Raw genomic sequence first — 15321 nt, forward strand, 5'->3', positions numbered from 1 at the left:
TTCTCTCTGCTTGTGTATCAAAACTTTGATCTCAAGAGTTGAGTTGAGAACCCTGCGAGAGAATGAACGAGCATGCAAAGGGGGATTTGAAATCGGTCTTCGCTTGTAACTTGGCCGATGGCTCGGGAAAGAAATGACTGAGGGCCCAGCGTAGATGGAGCTAAAACGGCAGAAATAACGAACAACCAAATGATCCTTCACACGCCTCGGTTCTGGTCCCTTCGTCCTTTGTCGCGTCAATTCGGGACAAGGCTATGGGTAGACAGAGGTGTTTCCGGGGGGTGCTCAGGAGAAAATGAAAGGGATAATCATTCTTGTCCACCCTTTTCTTCGAGATTGCTGTTCGGCTCAAGCTCAAGCTCGATGGTGGACCTCCTCGATGTCCAGGGGAAAGAGTGTAAGAACCGGATGTCGATGGTTTAGAGAGAAGAGACATACAAAGCTGCAGGAAAGGAAACGATTGGGGAATAATAGGTCCGCTTTGCAAAGTAGGAAGCTGAATGAAGAAAGAAAATATAGAGAGAAGAGAAGAGAAAAGGTAATAGGATAACCTTGCCTAGTCAGGGCCCGATAGGGGAGCAGGTGGAATGAAGTTGCTAAAGGCAAAAGGTCTGTGCGACTCATCATGTATTCAATTGAGAAGCCCGCCCGGTTGAAGATTAGGCATTAGTCTCCCGATCCAGCCTGTTAGGTAATGCCGATAAAGTTCCTCGGCATGGATATCTTGATCTGAGAAGGTGGTTTGCTGCGTTGTGCTGGGAAGAGTGCTTGTTGTTGTTCCGACCCAGTATTCCGAGGGTATCTGAAGATTAATAATAATCAGACCCGGCGCCCGGCGCTGATATGTAAAGCCGGTACAGCTGAAGGACGGCGCGGAGAGACTGTTACCCCGCCGGACATGCCAATATAACGTTAGGTTCAAGTCGAAAGATCTGAGTCAAGGCTGAGCTCCTTTGAGGGACCGAGGTTTTTGACTTCTGAGAAGGGTGGAAGCCTTATTATATCACGTGGCGATGGGTTCCGTCTTTGTCCACCGCCTTGATAGAGGTGGATGGCCACCTGTCGTCCATGATTTTGCAAACCGCTTATCCAAATTTTGATTGGAAGTTGTCGCCAGTCGGCCTGTTCGTCTGGAGAGGTCGCCTGATGATGCAGGATTTCGGGAATGCACTTTCGCTTCTATAAGGCAGGGTAACTCTTGCAGAGTTTTCAGGCGACTTGAACATCCCACCTTGTTGGCGATGACTAGATCAAGGCCTAGAGGTCCATCTTCCCCAAACCGCTCAATTCCAGTTCGGCCAGTGTCTCTCCTCCAACGTCATTCTCATCAACTCCTATTTCCTCAGCGTCGGCGTTGGCATCAGCATCCTCGAACCAGAGCCGCACGCTGCCGTATGAGATGCACAGTTCCTCTCCGGCCTTGATATCACGTAGTGCAGTGTAGACGATAACATCGGTCTCGGTATTGCGCATCCAGCCGACGTTTTGATCCCGCGTTGAGTGGTTGAACATCGATCCAAGTCCCAGCGCAAGCGCTTGGGTCATGGTGCGGCCGGACTCAGACGGCCAGTAACTGCGACAGGAGAAGGACAGTAAGAATAACGGTATAGCATCATAGGAGGAAGATCCAGATGACGGTATGTTGGCGACAAACCTAGCCCTACGAGGCCAAAGGGTTGAGGCTTACTAGGTGTAGTGCTGAAGGCATGTGTGCTTCGTGTGTTTCTCAACCTCATCCTCCGTGAATATTAGTACTGGGCTGACCTCTACCACGGTGCCGTGAGGGATGTCCTGGGTCGCGAAAACGCCTCGACCTAGAAATGTCAAGACACAGATAGGTCAGGCTCAACTCGAGGTGGCATCTTGAGCAATAGGGGTAAGGCTGGCAACGTGCACTGATTTCCTGCCCTGCATGGAAAAGCAGGTTGTTGGGGTCAATCCGGGGAAGGAAACTCGTGGTTTACTTACACGACGCGCGGAATCACGCAATCGTTTTTCATCGAGAACCTACCCTTTGGTGTATTCATGACAAGCACGAGACCAGTTGTCCTAAGTAGGGGTTGATCTCCCCGGAGCGTGGCGCCATTGTCCGACATTTGCAGAAACCGAGGCAGGAAGGGTGCCTTACAGGGGTTCGGCCTGATCTACGACAAGCCAGGGGAACTAAATGCCTAGTAGGTCTGATGCGTGTAGGATGGAGTGAAGAGTCCAAGGTCTCAACGCGAGTGAAAAAGTTGAAAGATTCCAAAATAGGAAAAGCGTGAGATAGGGCGGCACCCAGGCGGTGAACAAGATATGACGTCAGAGAGGCATTATTTCTGATGCCCGGCCGCTTGAGACGAGACCCTCGTCGTCCCCTCGCCTCACCATCCAGTCTGAGTTCATCAAGGAATTATGACTAACAATGCCACCAGTGCGCGAATTTTTATGCTGCTGCCTAAGTTATGTTCCCCATCAGTGCTGACGAAAACCACCACCTCTTCCCCTTGAAACTGCATCTGTCATTGAGGTGCGTTGTACCGACCCTTGAGTCGACCTTGGGAGGGAGCTCTCCGAACCTTTTACCACGACAGTAGAACAGGAAGTCTACAAGAGCAAAGAATGCCAAGCCAAAAAAAAAGGGAAATTGGGCAACAGAGGAACTGCGCGATTTAACTCATCGAAAGGTGTTGCGTTGCACCCTCCATGTCTGGCATAAGCTGGGAATTCGATGGAGAGTATACCCTTCCGACCACTTCCGCTGCGCTTAGGCTCCCAACTTCCAGCCCACCTACCACGCGATGAAACGGGCAAATGAACAGGTACTACGACAGCAGCCTTGCGACTCAGCCTCATATGTCGATCTTCGTGAAGACCTGACTGGTCCATTCTCTCGGAAGCTGACGCTTCCCCGGACTCTGTGTCCCTTGTGTCGCGGCAATAGAATCCTCCAGCGGCTGAAGTAAGTGAGCGATTTGACTATACATCAAAGGAGGATCGACGTCATTTCGATGTTTCTAGTATGTGATTCCGTGCTCAATGGTCGTCAGCATGAGTGCATAAGTAGAGAGGCGCTGTTCGCCTCAAAGACCTCTCCAGCATTCCAGCGTTTGCACATATTTACTCGAACAGCAATCAAAAGCCTTTGGAGAAGCAGTCTACCAAATCATATCCACCAATCATATTCAAATTCCTACCGCCCGAACCTCCTTCCCCAAGACAAGAATCTCAATAGTCACAATGGCCGAAACATTCAACGGACAAGTGCTTATGGACCAACCCGCCGGGACAGGCAACCGTCCTTACGCTGCTGAATCCTGGCTTGAACCATGGCTCATTAAGCACTCGGAATTTTATCGCAAGCACTTTACCCGTGACGGACGTCGGGAGAGCAAGTCTACCAGACGCCACAGCGTCGTCGCTGAAGGACTAGAGTCCCGAAAAAATTCGGTAGCTGCTCCCGAAGCTGAGGCTGCTGCTACCACCACCCCAGAGACCGAAGGCACATCCGCCACCCCGGCTCCCGTTGAGCAACCAAGAGAGAGCGTCGACACCGCGACTGCTGCTGAGGCTGTGGCCAAGAAGGACAAGTTTGGTTCGTTGCGCCGGAGCGTTGGCTGGTTTCCGCACCCATAACTGAGTCTCTTGAAGGAGTGTCTGGAAGGACGATAATGGTGAAATGTATAGGGGAGAAACCTGGAGTCTTGAGGCTGAGGATGTGCGTTTGATACCCAAAGTGAACCATCTGTACGAGTATATGCTTGAATCAGGTAGCTGTTTTTGAGAAGCGTCAACAATGTTTCGTTTTAATTTGCACAACCTTCATTTCCACGACATAGCTGGTCACTCCCTTTGCCCCCCTGTCGTAGAGTGTGACAATTATCCCAGTTAGAAACATATCTAGTGTTAGTACAAGTGGTATGGCTGGTTGGTGGAGGTTTTGCTCTATCAACCCCTTGCCCTTCTTTACCATTTGGTGGTCCCGATTTGGTCATTGTGAAATTCGGCATCGAAATCTGTACTCAGTACAAGGTACATATGTATCTATGTATCTAGTGTGCCTAGGTATGGTATGTTCAAGCATACCGGATTGGTGGAGATTTGGCAGCTAAATCGTCGCCAACGCTATCATTCTCGCACGACAAGAAATTGCAGCACGGTACTTGAGTTCCGTCACCAGAATATGTTCTCGACCGAAAGCCCTAAAAGGTTTCCAATCCCAGAAAGCGATGACATTCTCTGATGCCCAGTCGGCCGAGAGAGACTTTCACGTGCCCCAAATGAGGCAAGCACCAAGATACGGCCAAATCAAGCCTTTACCATTTATGGGGCGCGGGACTCCGTAGCCAATCAGCCGCTGGGGCCCTGAAAATCGCGTCTTGCGAGGCACGCGTGGCATGTTTGGTGTGTGTGAAAATGTCAATGGTGAAATTGTCCCAACCGGTCAGCCGATGATGGAAGCAAAAGACCCTGGGCGTCAGTCTGATAGAAGCTGACTCTGCATTAGAGTACGACTCGTCCAGCTGGGTGGCATTATGACTACATATACAAGATCAGAGGCATCCTCTCGGCAGCCGTCAAAGTCCCTAAACTATTGTCTTACATCTCATCTCGCATTCAGCCCGGATCCAATTGCACCATTCAGCCTCTGCCCAAACCCCTGACTCCACCACCATATCAGACATAGTCCGCCTGCGCTTGTCCGGGTGGGCGACTACCATTATTTATATTTATATCAGCCGCCTTCCAACCTGTCCTCACCGTCGCCACCATCTCGATTTATCAACCCTCGCTCGAGTTCACTGACAGTCCTCACCCGACACTCGACACAATGTCTACTCACACCATTGTCATCATCGGTGCGTCCTTCGCTGGACTCACCATCGCCCATAACCTGCTGAAGACTATCCTACCCCAACTGTCGTCGGCCGACAAACGTGCCTACAAGGTCGTTCAGATCGCCCCCAACGACGAGTTCTACTGGAAGATTGGCGCTCCTCGAGTCCTCGGAAACCCCAAGTCGCTGCCGCTGGAAAAGGCTCTCATCCCCATCGCCCCTGCCTTCAAGGCCTACTCAGCAGAGCAGTACGAGTTCATCAAAGCCCACGTCACTTCGATTGATCCCTCGAGCCAGACTGTCCACACCAGTACCTCAAATGCCGTCCACTACGATTCCCTCATCATTGCCTCCGGTACCAGCTTTGCAAGCCCCTTGTGGTCTGTAACAGACGGCTCTGAACCTCTGAAGACCGCCATCAGCGAGATTCACAAAAAGCTCCCCGACGCAGAGTCTATCTTGATCGCTGGTGGTGGTGCTGCTGGTGTGGAGACTGCAGGCGAGTTTGGAGAAGTGTACGGAAAGAAGAAGGAAATCACACTTTTGTCTGGCAGCACTTCCCTGCTTCCTAGACTACACAACAAGAAGATGGGCCATGACGCTCAATCTCGGCTTGAGAAGATGGGAGTCAAGGTTATCAACAACAGCGTTCGAGTCGTGGAGCACACCACTGAAGGTGGCAAAGAGGTGTTGAAGTTGAGCAATGGAGAAACCAAGACTGTCGATATCTACATCGAGGCTACTGGTGACAAGCCGAACAGCAAATTTGTCCCTCAGGAATGGTTGGACGATGCGCAGAAGGTGAAGACGGACCCTCATACTCTCCGTCTAGATGTTTCTGGAGTCACGGGCGTCTATTGCATTGGTAGCGTCGCCAGCTACGCAGATGGCTCCATCATGGACGTCAAGTTCGCAGCACCAGCCCTCTTGGAAAGCATCAAGACGGACCTTCAAGGCAAAGGTGAGTAGTCCTTAAGTTTTACCCTCGTGCTGTGCTTCTGCTAACGATATTCCACAGGTGGCCCGCGCACCAACAAAATCTACAAGAAAATTACCAGCGACATGCAATTTGTCCCTATTGGTTCTCAAGGAGGCGTAGGTGTTGTTTTCGGCTGGAAGCTCCCCAGCTTCTTGGTCAAGATGGCCAAGGCCAAGGACTTCATGATCGGCCAAGCTGTTAAAACCGTCGAGGGCACCGCATGATCTCTCGAGAGGCTTTGGTAGAACCTGAGCGGGCATTGTGTTTTTGTGTTGTTTTTCAATAGAGATACCCGGTCTTGACTGTCAGCGGCTGCGCAACAGGGCGTCTGCTTGAATTGGGGAGAATTTGCATAGAGGACAGCGAGATGATACACTAGTATACGGTAATCAGATCAATCTCGATCGTCCTCACGAATCGGGAGAATTAGGATGTGGAAATTTCCAGAGCTATGCTCGATGGGTCGATGGCGATATTTCCCGATGCTTTTGCTTAGGAACGCTTCCGCCAGAACATTTCCGACCGCCGCCAATGATTGCCTCGCCGACGATTTTCCAGCCAATTATTCTTCCAATGCTCTGTACATTTGCTTCCGCGAGGTCGAGCAGGCGGTTTGATTATATGGCAGTTTTTTCCTTATTTAAGACATCATAGACCGGATATTCCCTTTGTCCTAGATCAAGCGGCCATCCTCTCTTTACCTCTCTCGTTGTGATAGAACGGCAAAGATGCTGGGGCGGGTTTCTCTTGCTGCGAAACCTTCAGCACCAGTAACCAAACTCTTTCCCTGCGTCGCTGTGCGGAGTAGTTGCTTGAAAGCTGCTTCCCTGCGAAACTTCTCCTCCTCCCTCTCGCAGACGTCACGCAGGACAACTTCCATATCCCCTCGAGCTTCACCCGACCATTACCGAGCGTTCAGCAGCACAGCAAGAATGTCCGCAGCTACGAGAACCGAAACGGATGCGTTCGGACCCATCGAGGTCCCCTCAGACAAGTACTGGGGTGCGCAGACGCAAAGATCTTTGGGCAATTTCAAGATCAATCAGCCTCAAGATCGAATGCCGGAAGGTGTTGTTCGAGCGTTTGGTATCCTCAAAGGGGCTGCGGCCACCGTGAATATGAAATATGGCCTTGGTAGACACTTCCGATAAAGCTTCTACCAAACACCACCGCTAACCAAGGGACAGACCCCAAGATCGGAGAAGCGATCCAGCAAGCTGCCGCCGAAGTGGCTTCCCTGAAGCTGGTCGATCATTTCCCTCTCGTCGTCTGGCAGACAGGCTCTGGCACGCAGTCCAACATGAACGCAAACGAGGTCATCTCGAACCGGGCGATCGAGATCTTGGGGGGCCAAATGGGCAGCAAGAAGCCTGTGCATCCCAACGACCATGTCAATATGTCTGCTAGCTCCAACGACTCCTTCCCCACCGTCATGCATATCGCCGCTGTCCTTGACTTTGAAGAGCGACTCATCCCTGCTCTCAAGAACCTCAGAGATGCACTCCAGAAGAAGGTGGAAGCATTTGATAAGATTATCAAGATTGGAAGGACCCATTTGCAAGACGCTACACCATTGACACTTGGCCAAGAGTTCAGCGGGTACGTGGCTCAGCTCGATCGAAATTTGGAGAGAATTCAAGCATCTCTCCCCCATCTAAGACAATTGGCCCAGGGCGGTACCGCCGTTGGTACTGGCCTCAACACGTTTAAAGGCTTCGCGGAAGGGATTGCTGAAGAGGTAACCAAAATGACTGGCACAGAATTTGTGACTGCCCCCAACAAGTTCGAAGTGTTGGCCGCCCACGACAGCATCGTTGAAGCATCCGGGACACTTAACACACTTGCTTGCAGTCTGTTCAAGATTGCACAGGATATCAGATACCTTGGCTCGGGACCTCGTTGTGGTTTAGGAGAGCTGGTTCTCCCAGAGAACGAACCTGGCAGCAGTATTATGCCTGGAAAGGTCAATCCTACCCAGTGCGAAGCTATGACTATGGTTGCTGCTCAGGTGATGGGAAATCATACCGCTGCAACGATTGGCGGCATGAACGGTCAATTCGAACTGAATGTCTTCAAACCTCTGTTGATCCGAAACCTTCTTCACAGCAGCAGAATTCTGTCCGATGCAATGAACGGATTCGTCGAGCATCTTGTCGATGGTCTGAAGGCGGACGAAAAGAGGATTAGCACACTTCTCCACGAAAGGTATGTCTCGCAGCTCCCGGAGATCTAGTTTTGTCTATTAACTTACTTTGTTTTAGTCTTATGCTCGTGACCTGCCTCAACCCAGTCATTGGTTATGACATGGCCTCCAAGGTCGCGAAGAATGCGCACAAGAAGGGCTTGACCCTGAAACAGTCAGCGATGGAACTGAAGGCTCTTTCCGAGGAGGACTTTGACAAATACGTCCGACCAGAGCTCATGCTTGCACCCAAGGAGAAGAAATGATGCGACCTAGTCATCACTTTGACTGTATTGATGTCGTAAAGAACTCATGTTTGTACAGATAACGGTCTAGGATTCTATGCACATCAAGGTTGACCTGGTTTGATTGTATTGTACAAAATTCACGATATTTCTGCCAGAGATCGACATAGTTATGATAGACTTTACAGATATAGATTCATCTTCCGCCGTCGACAAGGTTGTTGTTGCCAATGCTGCGTCTCAACCCATATCTGCTGTTTGTTGAGGTGGCGATCTGCAGCTTCGTCGTTAATTGACCAAAAAGTTATAGAAGGCCTGGCAGGTTCATGGCAAGAAAGCTTGTCCATAAAGGCTCCTTCGTACGTACTTTTACCGAGTAGACGACGAGGCTTTGCGAGCAGAGATCCGGCAAGGCTGAAGGGAGCACGTGAGTGCGGAATGGTCGGTAAAGGACGGAGTAAACACCGGCAAATGCCAAGACGTCTTCGGCTAATGGGACTTCTCCGTGATGAGCTAAACCCGTTTCGAAAATCGCCGCGCTTATCCCATCTTCGGCATTTGCGGTCGTACTTCTTTCCCACGGTGGCTGGCAGCTCGAATCGCTTCTCCGCTTTCCACCAAAGTCGTCTCCCGGCCGACTTCATCTTCCCCTCTCTCTCCATGAGGGGCTCCATCTCCACACCTAGCATCAGAGCCAGAAAGACACGAGGCTTCAAGGAGCTATGGACACAACACAGTCAGTTGGCGGCGGCGGCAGAGTCAAGAGAAAGCAGTCGGGCAATAAGATCAAGACGCTGCCGTGCCCGCACTGTCAGCGACTCTTTGCTCGTCTAGTAAGTCCTGCTCAATTCCAGCACTTCAGCTCGCATTGAGATCAACCGGCTATCCAGCTACAAGACGACTAACGAGAAAATTTGTTGGAACCAGGAACATCTTCAACGACACATTCGCACCCATACCAAAGAGAAACCCTTCGTCTGCGATATTTGCTCCAAGACCTTTGCACGCAGTGACCTGCTGGTGCGCCACGAGAGGCTCGTCCACCCGGGCGAGGAAGAGCAGCATACCACGCGGAAGTCACACAAACACCACATTCAAAATGCCAACGCGGCAAAGGAGGCCGCAGCCCGGGTGCAGGCGCAGCATGGAGCTTCGAATCATTCCGACCCCATGGACATCGCGCCACAGCAGAATCAGGCCTTGCTCTCCCCCCATCAAGGTGCGCACGATGGGAGAGGGATGATGGACATGCTGGATCCGCAGCTCATGCAACCCTCCAATGGCATCAACTCGGTCGATGGCATGTCGGCGCACCAGTCGTCTGTGATCAACGCGCCGTCACTCGATCCGTCCTGGGGCTACGACTTGAACCTTCTCTCTCACGCGGCCAGCCATGTCGCGTCCAGTGGTCAGGATCACTACATGTCCGGCTTGCCGCAAGTCACGCAAGAACAGCTCAACGAGCCCTTGCAACAGATCATGCCGGCAGTGACCGAGGGGCAATACCAGCCGAGAATGCTGACCGAAGGATATGGGCAGTCGACGCCCATGTTCGAACCTCCCGACCTCGGCGATCCCATGCAAGACTTCACCGTCTTCCTCGACAGTGTCGGCCTTTCGTCCGAGTGGTATGCAAATATGTTTGGCAATGATCAGGTTGATGCGTACAACTCCCCCACCGAGTTGAGAGGCGATCACTTGAATATATCGAGGCCTCAATTGAACGGTGAGCATCCTACCGATAGCAAGCTTGGTGTTCCTCAAGAAGAGACGAGTACATTTTCACGATTTGGATCAAGACTTCCGTCCCTTCAACCAGAATCCAAAGATTCTGACTTCACTCGGCCAGACCCTCCTCGAAGTACGGTCGAAGAAGCCGAGGCCAAAGTGGTCAGGACAACCTGGGATGTCTCAGATACAGATCGATCCATATTTGCCTCCAAGCTTGCCGCATTCGACAATGTCATGCCCAAAGGCTTCATACCTCCTTCAAGGCATTCGCTTTCGAGATACCTGGCGGGTTATGTCAATGGCTTCCACGAACACCTTCCCTTTATTCACGTGCCATCTCTCCAAGTTGCAGGTAGTGCTCCGGAGCTTGTTCTAGCCCTGGCCGCCGTGGGTGCCCAATACCGATTTGAGAATAGCCGAGGGATCGAACTATTCTATGCCGCAAAAGCCGTCGTGTTGGAACAAATCAGACGGCGTGACGAGTCCTCGACGACTCACTTGTGGAACCGACCTCGGACAGGGTCGATGGCTCAGTCGCCAGGAGGAGGCTTCACCAACAAAAGCCATTCGAGCAGTCCATTCCAACACATTTCTCCCGAAGACGCACTTCCTGCCGATAGCAAAGAGCAAATGGACTCGATACAAGCGCTCCTGCTGCTGACTGCCTTTGCTACATGGGAGAGGCATACTGAGCTGCTGCGTGAGGCTTTGGCCTTTCAGAGCATTCTAGCACGGCTTGTCCGAGAAGCCGGCCTGACGAGTCCGGAAATCATGCAGTCGCCGGAGGAGCTGACTTGGGAGGACTGGATCAAAATCGAGGGCGAGAAGCGGACCAAGCTCATCGTCTACTGCTTCTTTAATCTGCATTCAATCACATGGAATGTGCCTCCGCTCATCCTCAACTCGGAAATCAAGCTCAACTTGCCCGATCCTGCCAACGAGTGGAAAGCCACCAGCGCGGAACAGTGGAAGAAATTGCGACAAGCAAACTCAGCACCGCAGATGCCTTTCCAGACCGCGTTCTCTCGGCTGTTCAACAAACAGAACCAAGCCACGGCAACTCCTATTTCCCCACTAGGCAACTACATCCTGGTCCACGCTCTCATTCAGCAGATTTTCTTTGCTCGACAGCTTTCGCTAGCCTGGCCCGGCGTAGCAGGGTCAAGTCTGCGCATGGAAGACATTACTGTCCTCGACATGGGGCTCTCGTCCTGGAAAGCCGGGTGGAAACGGGCACCCGAGTCGAGTCTCGATCCTCAGAATCCCAACGGACCAGTTGCGTTTACCTCGACCGCTCTTTTGGGTCTTGCATACATTCGTCTACATGTCGACATGGGTCCACTCCGCCATCTTGAGACGCGCGATGCCGTGCAGATTGCCACATCTCTGTTCAATACGCCAGACCTCCGCCGTGACCCTCGGCTGACGCCCGCCCTCTTACACTCTGCTCATGCACTTTCCATCCCTGTGCGACTGGGGATAGATTTTGTTGCACGCACGCAAACCTTCTTCTGGTCCATTCAGCATTCGTTGTGCAGTCTGGAATGCGCGTTCCTCCTTAGCAAGTGGCTCTATGTTCTGTCCAACCTGAAGAGCACAGGCGGTGCCCCTGTCACTGAGCACGAAAGAAAGCTTCTTCTCTGGGTCCGGTCTCTCCTCGACGAAACGGAGATGACGGTGCCATTGAACGGAGATGCAAATGACCATACTGTGCTGAATGAGTCTAGGGAGTTGTTGGATGACACACAGAAGATGCGGCAATTGAGCGTGGCGGTGGTAAGGGTATGGAGCAAGACGTTCAAGGGGAATACGAGCTGGGCGATTGTGGACATGATTGGCAGTGCGCTGGAGATCTATGCGGACATGTTAGAGGGGGAAATGGCACGGTAGGGGCTTCATCATTTCGGTCTGGGAGAATGGAAATACATACACAGCCAGCCTTGAAGTGGTGCCAGCATCGATCGGCAAGACGAATACTGCCGGGGGGGCGAAAAGAGGCCAAGTGGCATGTGGCATACTTTTTACAGTGTGTACGAGTCTGGACTGCGATCCTTTCTTCACAAAGTTCTTTGCGAGCTGGTTGAGCTATCCAGCGAGCGATTGAGCAACAGTCTCTGATACTGCGGTGCGCTACGCTTCCTTTTCCCATGTTTTTTTTTTGGCCATATACAATGGAGGGGAAAAGAAGAGAGGATCAAAAAAAAACGAGGACAGAAGGACAGCCAAAAGCAACATCGAGCGAGGAACAAAATGCAGACAGGCAGAATGGGTTGTTCAAGACGGATTTTTTTGGTTTGTCTTACTGCTTTTGCAAATTGCTTTTGCGTCTAGGGATTTTTGATTCTTTCCTGCTACGCTCCGTACGGTCGGTCAGTTGAGCTCAATTCAGTCGGTTCAGTTCGAGTTCCAGTTCCCGTACGGTATAGTTCAGTTCATTTCAGTTCGAGTCCAGTCCTGTATCGTTGGCAGTCAATTCAAGTCAAGTCAATACAGTCAGTCCCTGGCTGCTCGGTTTCTAGGTAGTTAGTCAAATCACTCAGTCAACTAGTCAATATGAGCTTACATAGATAGACACGTACCCGCTGTCTTTTTTCCAAAGGAGTAGAAGAAGTACATGTAGGTAGGTCTATAGGGAGTCTGCGGTACGTGGTTTGATTCAGTGGCTGTAGATACACAACACATCACATACAACACATCACATATCACAATATATCATACATGGTTCCATATCCTTTCTTCTTCGTAAGTACAGTAAGTATTAAGTGGTAGATTCCTCGCCCCCTCCCCCTCTCCCCCTTCGCTGCCGCCAAATCGATCTGTCGACTCCTTCCTTCTCTGCCTGTCTGCACGCGCACACACCGAGTTCTCATACCGAGTTCTCATACCAACCGAGTACAAGTGAACATTCTCAAAAACTCCTCCTCCACTCAACCAAAGTCGCATGTCTCACCTCATGTCTCATGTCTCATGACGCATATCGCATATCGCATATCGCATATCGCATATCCCACATCCCATATACCAGCCTGACCTGACCTGGCCTGGCCTTCCAAGTCTTGTTCGGATCCATGTCACCTCCATCCTCCATCAACCACAGCATACAGCAAATCAGAAATGCTCTCACAACAACATATACCACACCACACACAAAGATCATACAAACACCACAACCGTAAGTGACCAGAACACACACACACACACCAATACACGCAAGAAAACACACAACCATCAACCACAACCCTGAAAGTGCTGCCAGCCCAACTCCAACACTCTGCACCCCTCCACCAAGGTGCCATGCCAAAATGTATCACCAAAACCATCCGAGGTATCCAGAACCCTGTTTCGACACACACAACTGTGTGCCCTATCTGAACCCTTCGACTGAATGGCCATCTGTGACTTGTCCTTTTTGATGTGAATCCTCCAAAGTGACGATCAACCACCCTCGTTGAGCAACCATCAAAGCTGAGCACAGAGCTTGTATCTAACAAAAAACAAACAGCCAAGAAGCAACTATCTAATTTGAGTATGATTTTCTGATTTTTCCCAAGCTTTTTTGGTGGTTCACGAGCGTCCTCAATCACCTTTTTCTTTTTTCTGAGGTTTCACAAGTTGACTCTGAAAAAACATCTGTGCTCGGTTGCTCAACGAGGTCGTCACATACCCTTGTCCAGGTCCTGCTCCTGCGCATTCCTCGATCCAACCAACACACACCAAGCAACCAAAGGTGAGAAGCCTCCAGCGTCCCGGAAAACCTCCACGACTGAAAACAGACAGCATCTTCAATCAGTGATAGCCCCACCGAACGCCTCAAACTGATCTGCAGCCATTGCTATGAAAAAAAATCCCTCAGAGCCCACAGAGTTGACAGAACAACTGTCTGAAGCAAAGTGTGAAGTGAACGACGTGTATGGAAAAGAATTCCTGAGCCAGTAAGACGCCCACGTCAAATGTCCATCAACACTCTTGGAGGCCACTCAAATCTCAAAAACTCCATAGTGCCGTGGGAGCATGAGAACCGTGCTTGCTGAGATAACCTCCTGACTGCTTCAAGTAGTCGTGGCCTCGGATCAGCTGATCCTCCAGCCAGACGTCAGAAGCCTGCAACCCAAGCTTCGCACCCTCCAGTTCGCGACACCACGACAAATGCCCACAGCTATCACACTGACGACAACGCCACTCCGGGACGATGTGCTTTGGCCAACAGCGGGCCGGTGTGATTAACAGCGACGGGGCAAATGTCACACTCTTCTTCTGATCCGGGGCACCAGATGTCACTCCATGGCCGGCAGAATTTGGTGTAGTAGGCTCCGTCTCCCCAACGAGATCAATGTGGTGCTTCAAGATCGATTTGACCGGGCGGTCGAACCGAGTACTCCTGATTGGCTCCGAGTTGATGCAACGCTGGATCGACATTGCCTCTGGTCGTCGAACAATTGGGCGGAAACCTCCTCCGCCAATACCCTCCGTCCCTCTCTTTTTGCCGGCCTCCTTGTCAACCGGGCGCCCAGCGTAAGCAACAAGGGGCTTGTCAAGTCGTACCTGCTCAGGAGCAGGCCGGGGCCCAACGAGTGAAGCCTTGATGCGAACCGGGAGCCGTGGCGCCGAGGCCGTCTCCCCTGTGACGGTGCGAGACGTGGCGGTTGTCTTGTCCTTTCCGACATCGTCTTCCTTGCCGGGTGTGGTGGATCCACAAAGCCGAGACGACGACAACATGCCATTAAGGACCGGTGTGACCGGTACGGGGATCAGAGATCCCATGGCCTTTGCTTTGGCTGGGGCTTTGACCGAAGTCGCTGCCTTCGCCTCCGCGGCTGTCTTGTCGTCCGACGATTGCTTCTCCGATCGACACGAGGCCGTAGCGGTCGGCGCGGGGTCCGAAACAATTGTCACAGTGGTGGTCGCCGACAATGAGGGGGCATCCTCACAATCCTTGACCCCGGTAGCGGCCGTTGACCGTCCACGGAGGACGCTGTTGACCAACCAAGGTCGAGACCTGGTAGCCCTCAGTGACCTCCTCAGGTCGAAACTGCCGGAAGATGCTGATGATGGCTGAGAGACGAACTCCTTTGCCATTGTTGATAATCTGTAAGTCTGTAGTCTGTACACTGTAAGCTTTCTCAATACACACACACACACACTAATGGGGGGCGGGGTTACCTGGAGAGAAGAAAAGGAGAAAGAAGGTGAGCACGGCGGGCGGCACAGTCCCCTTTTGTATGAGTTGCCTCGAGCGTGCTCCATCACGGTTGTTGATGTTGTTGACAATAACACTGCAATGGTTCCAGTGGTTCACAAGGTGGACCGATACAACTCCTTCACCAGTAGACTCCTCTTCTTCAATGGAGACGACCATCATAGTTGATTC

General features: G+C 51.6%; 6 protein-coding genes across 6 annotated transcripts; 4 read left to right on the forward strand and 2 right to left on the reverse strand.

Annotated features, from left to right (window-relative positions):
* Positions 1 to 1257: 1257 nt before the first annotated feature.
* Positions 1258 to 2096, reverse strand: Z517_10396 (uncharacterized protein; the record flags this gene model as incomplete). The annotated part of the gene is made up of 3 exons (XM_013424008.1): positions 1258 to 1573; positions 1688 to 1814; positions 2012 to 2096. The coding sequence occupies 3 exons, from the start codon at positions 2094 to 2096 to the stop codon at positions 1258 to 1260; spliced, it is 528 nt and encodes a 175-aa protein (XP_013279462.1).
* Positions 2097 to 3219: 1123 nt separating this feature from the next.
* Positions 3220 to 3615, forward strand: Z517_10397 (uncharacterized protein; the record flags this gene model as incomplete). The annotated part of the gene is made up of 1 exon (XM_013424009.1): positions 3220 to 3615. The coding sequence occupies one exon, from the start codon at positions 3220 to 3222 to the stop codon at positions 3613 to 3615; it is 396 nt and encodes a 131-aa protein (XP_013279463.1).
* A 1195-nt stretch (positions 3616 to 4810) lies between these two features.
* On the forward strand, positions 4811 to 6019 carry Z517_10398 (uncharacterized protein; the record flags this gene model as incomplete). The annotated part of the gene is made up of 2 exons (XM_013424010.1): positions 4811 to 5777; positions 5835 to 6019. The coding sequence occupies 2 exons, from the start codon at positions 4811 to 4813 to the stop codon at positions 6017 to 6019; spliced, it is 1152 nt and encodes a 383-aa protein (XP_013279464.1).
* Positions 6020 to 6727: 708 nt separating this feature from the next.
* Z517_10399 (fumarate hydratase, class II) lies at positions 6728 to 8243 on the forward strand (the record flags this gene model as incomplete). Its single annotated transcript, XM_013424011.1, has 3 exons — positions 6728 to 6929; positions 6977 to 8000; positions 8057 to 8243. The coding sequence occupies 3 exons, from the start codon at positions 6728 to 6730 to the stop codon at positions 8241 to 8243; spliced, it is 1413 nt and encodes a 470-aa protein (XP_013279465.1).
* A 701-nt stretch (positions 8244 to 8944) lies between these two features.
* Z517_10400 (uncharacterized protein) lies at positions 8945 to 11843 on the forward strand (the record flags this gene model as incomplete). Its single annotated transcript, XM_013424012.1, has 2 exons — positions 8945 to 9055; positions 9150 to 11843. The coding sequence occupies 2 exons, from the start codon at positions 8945 to 8947 to the stop codon at positions 11841 to 11843; spliced, it is 2805 nt and encodes a 934-aa protein (XP_013279466.1).
* Positions 11844 to 13937: 2094 nt separating this feature from the next.
* Positions 13938 to 15029, reverse strand: Z517_10401 (uncharacterized protein; the record flags this gene model as incomplete). The annotated part of the gene is made up of 1 exon (XM_013424013.1): positions 13938 to 15029. The coding sequence occupies one exon, from the start codon at positions 15027 to 15029 to the stop codon at positions 13938 to 13940; it is 1092 nt and encodes a 363-aa protein (XP_013279467.1).
* Positions 15030 to 15321: the final 292 nt, after the last annotated feature.

Source organism: Fonsecaea pedrosoi (genome assembly GCF_000835455.1).
Source record: "Fonsecaea pedrosoi CBS 271.37 unplaced genomic scaffold supercont1.7, whole genome shotgun sequence".
NCBI classification, from domain to species: Eukaryota; Fungi; Ascomycota; class Eurotiomycetes; order Chaetothyriales; family Herpotrichiellaceae; genus Fonsecaea; species Fonsecaea pedrosoi.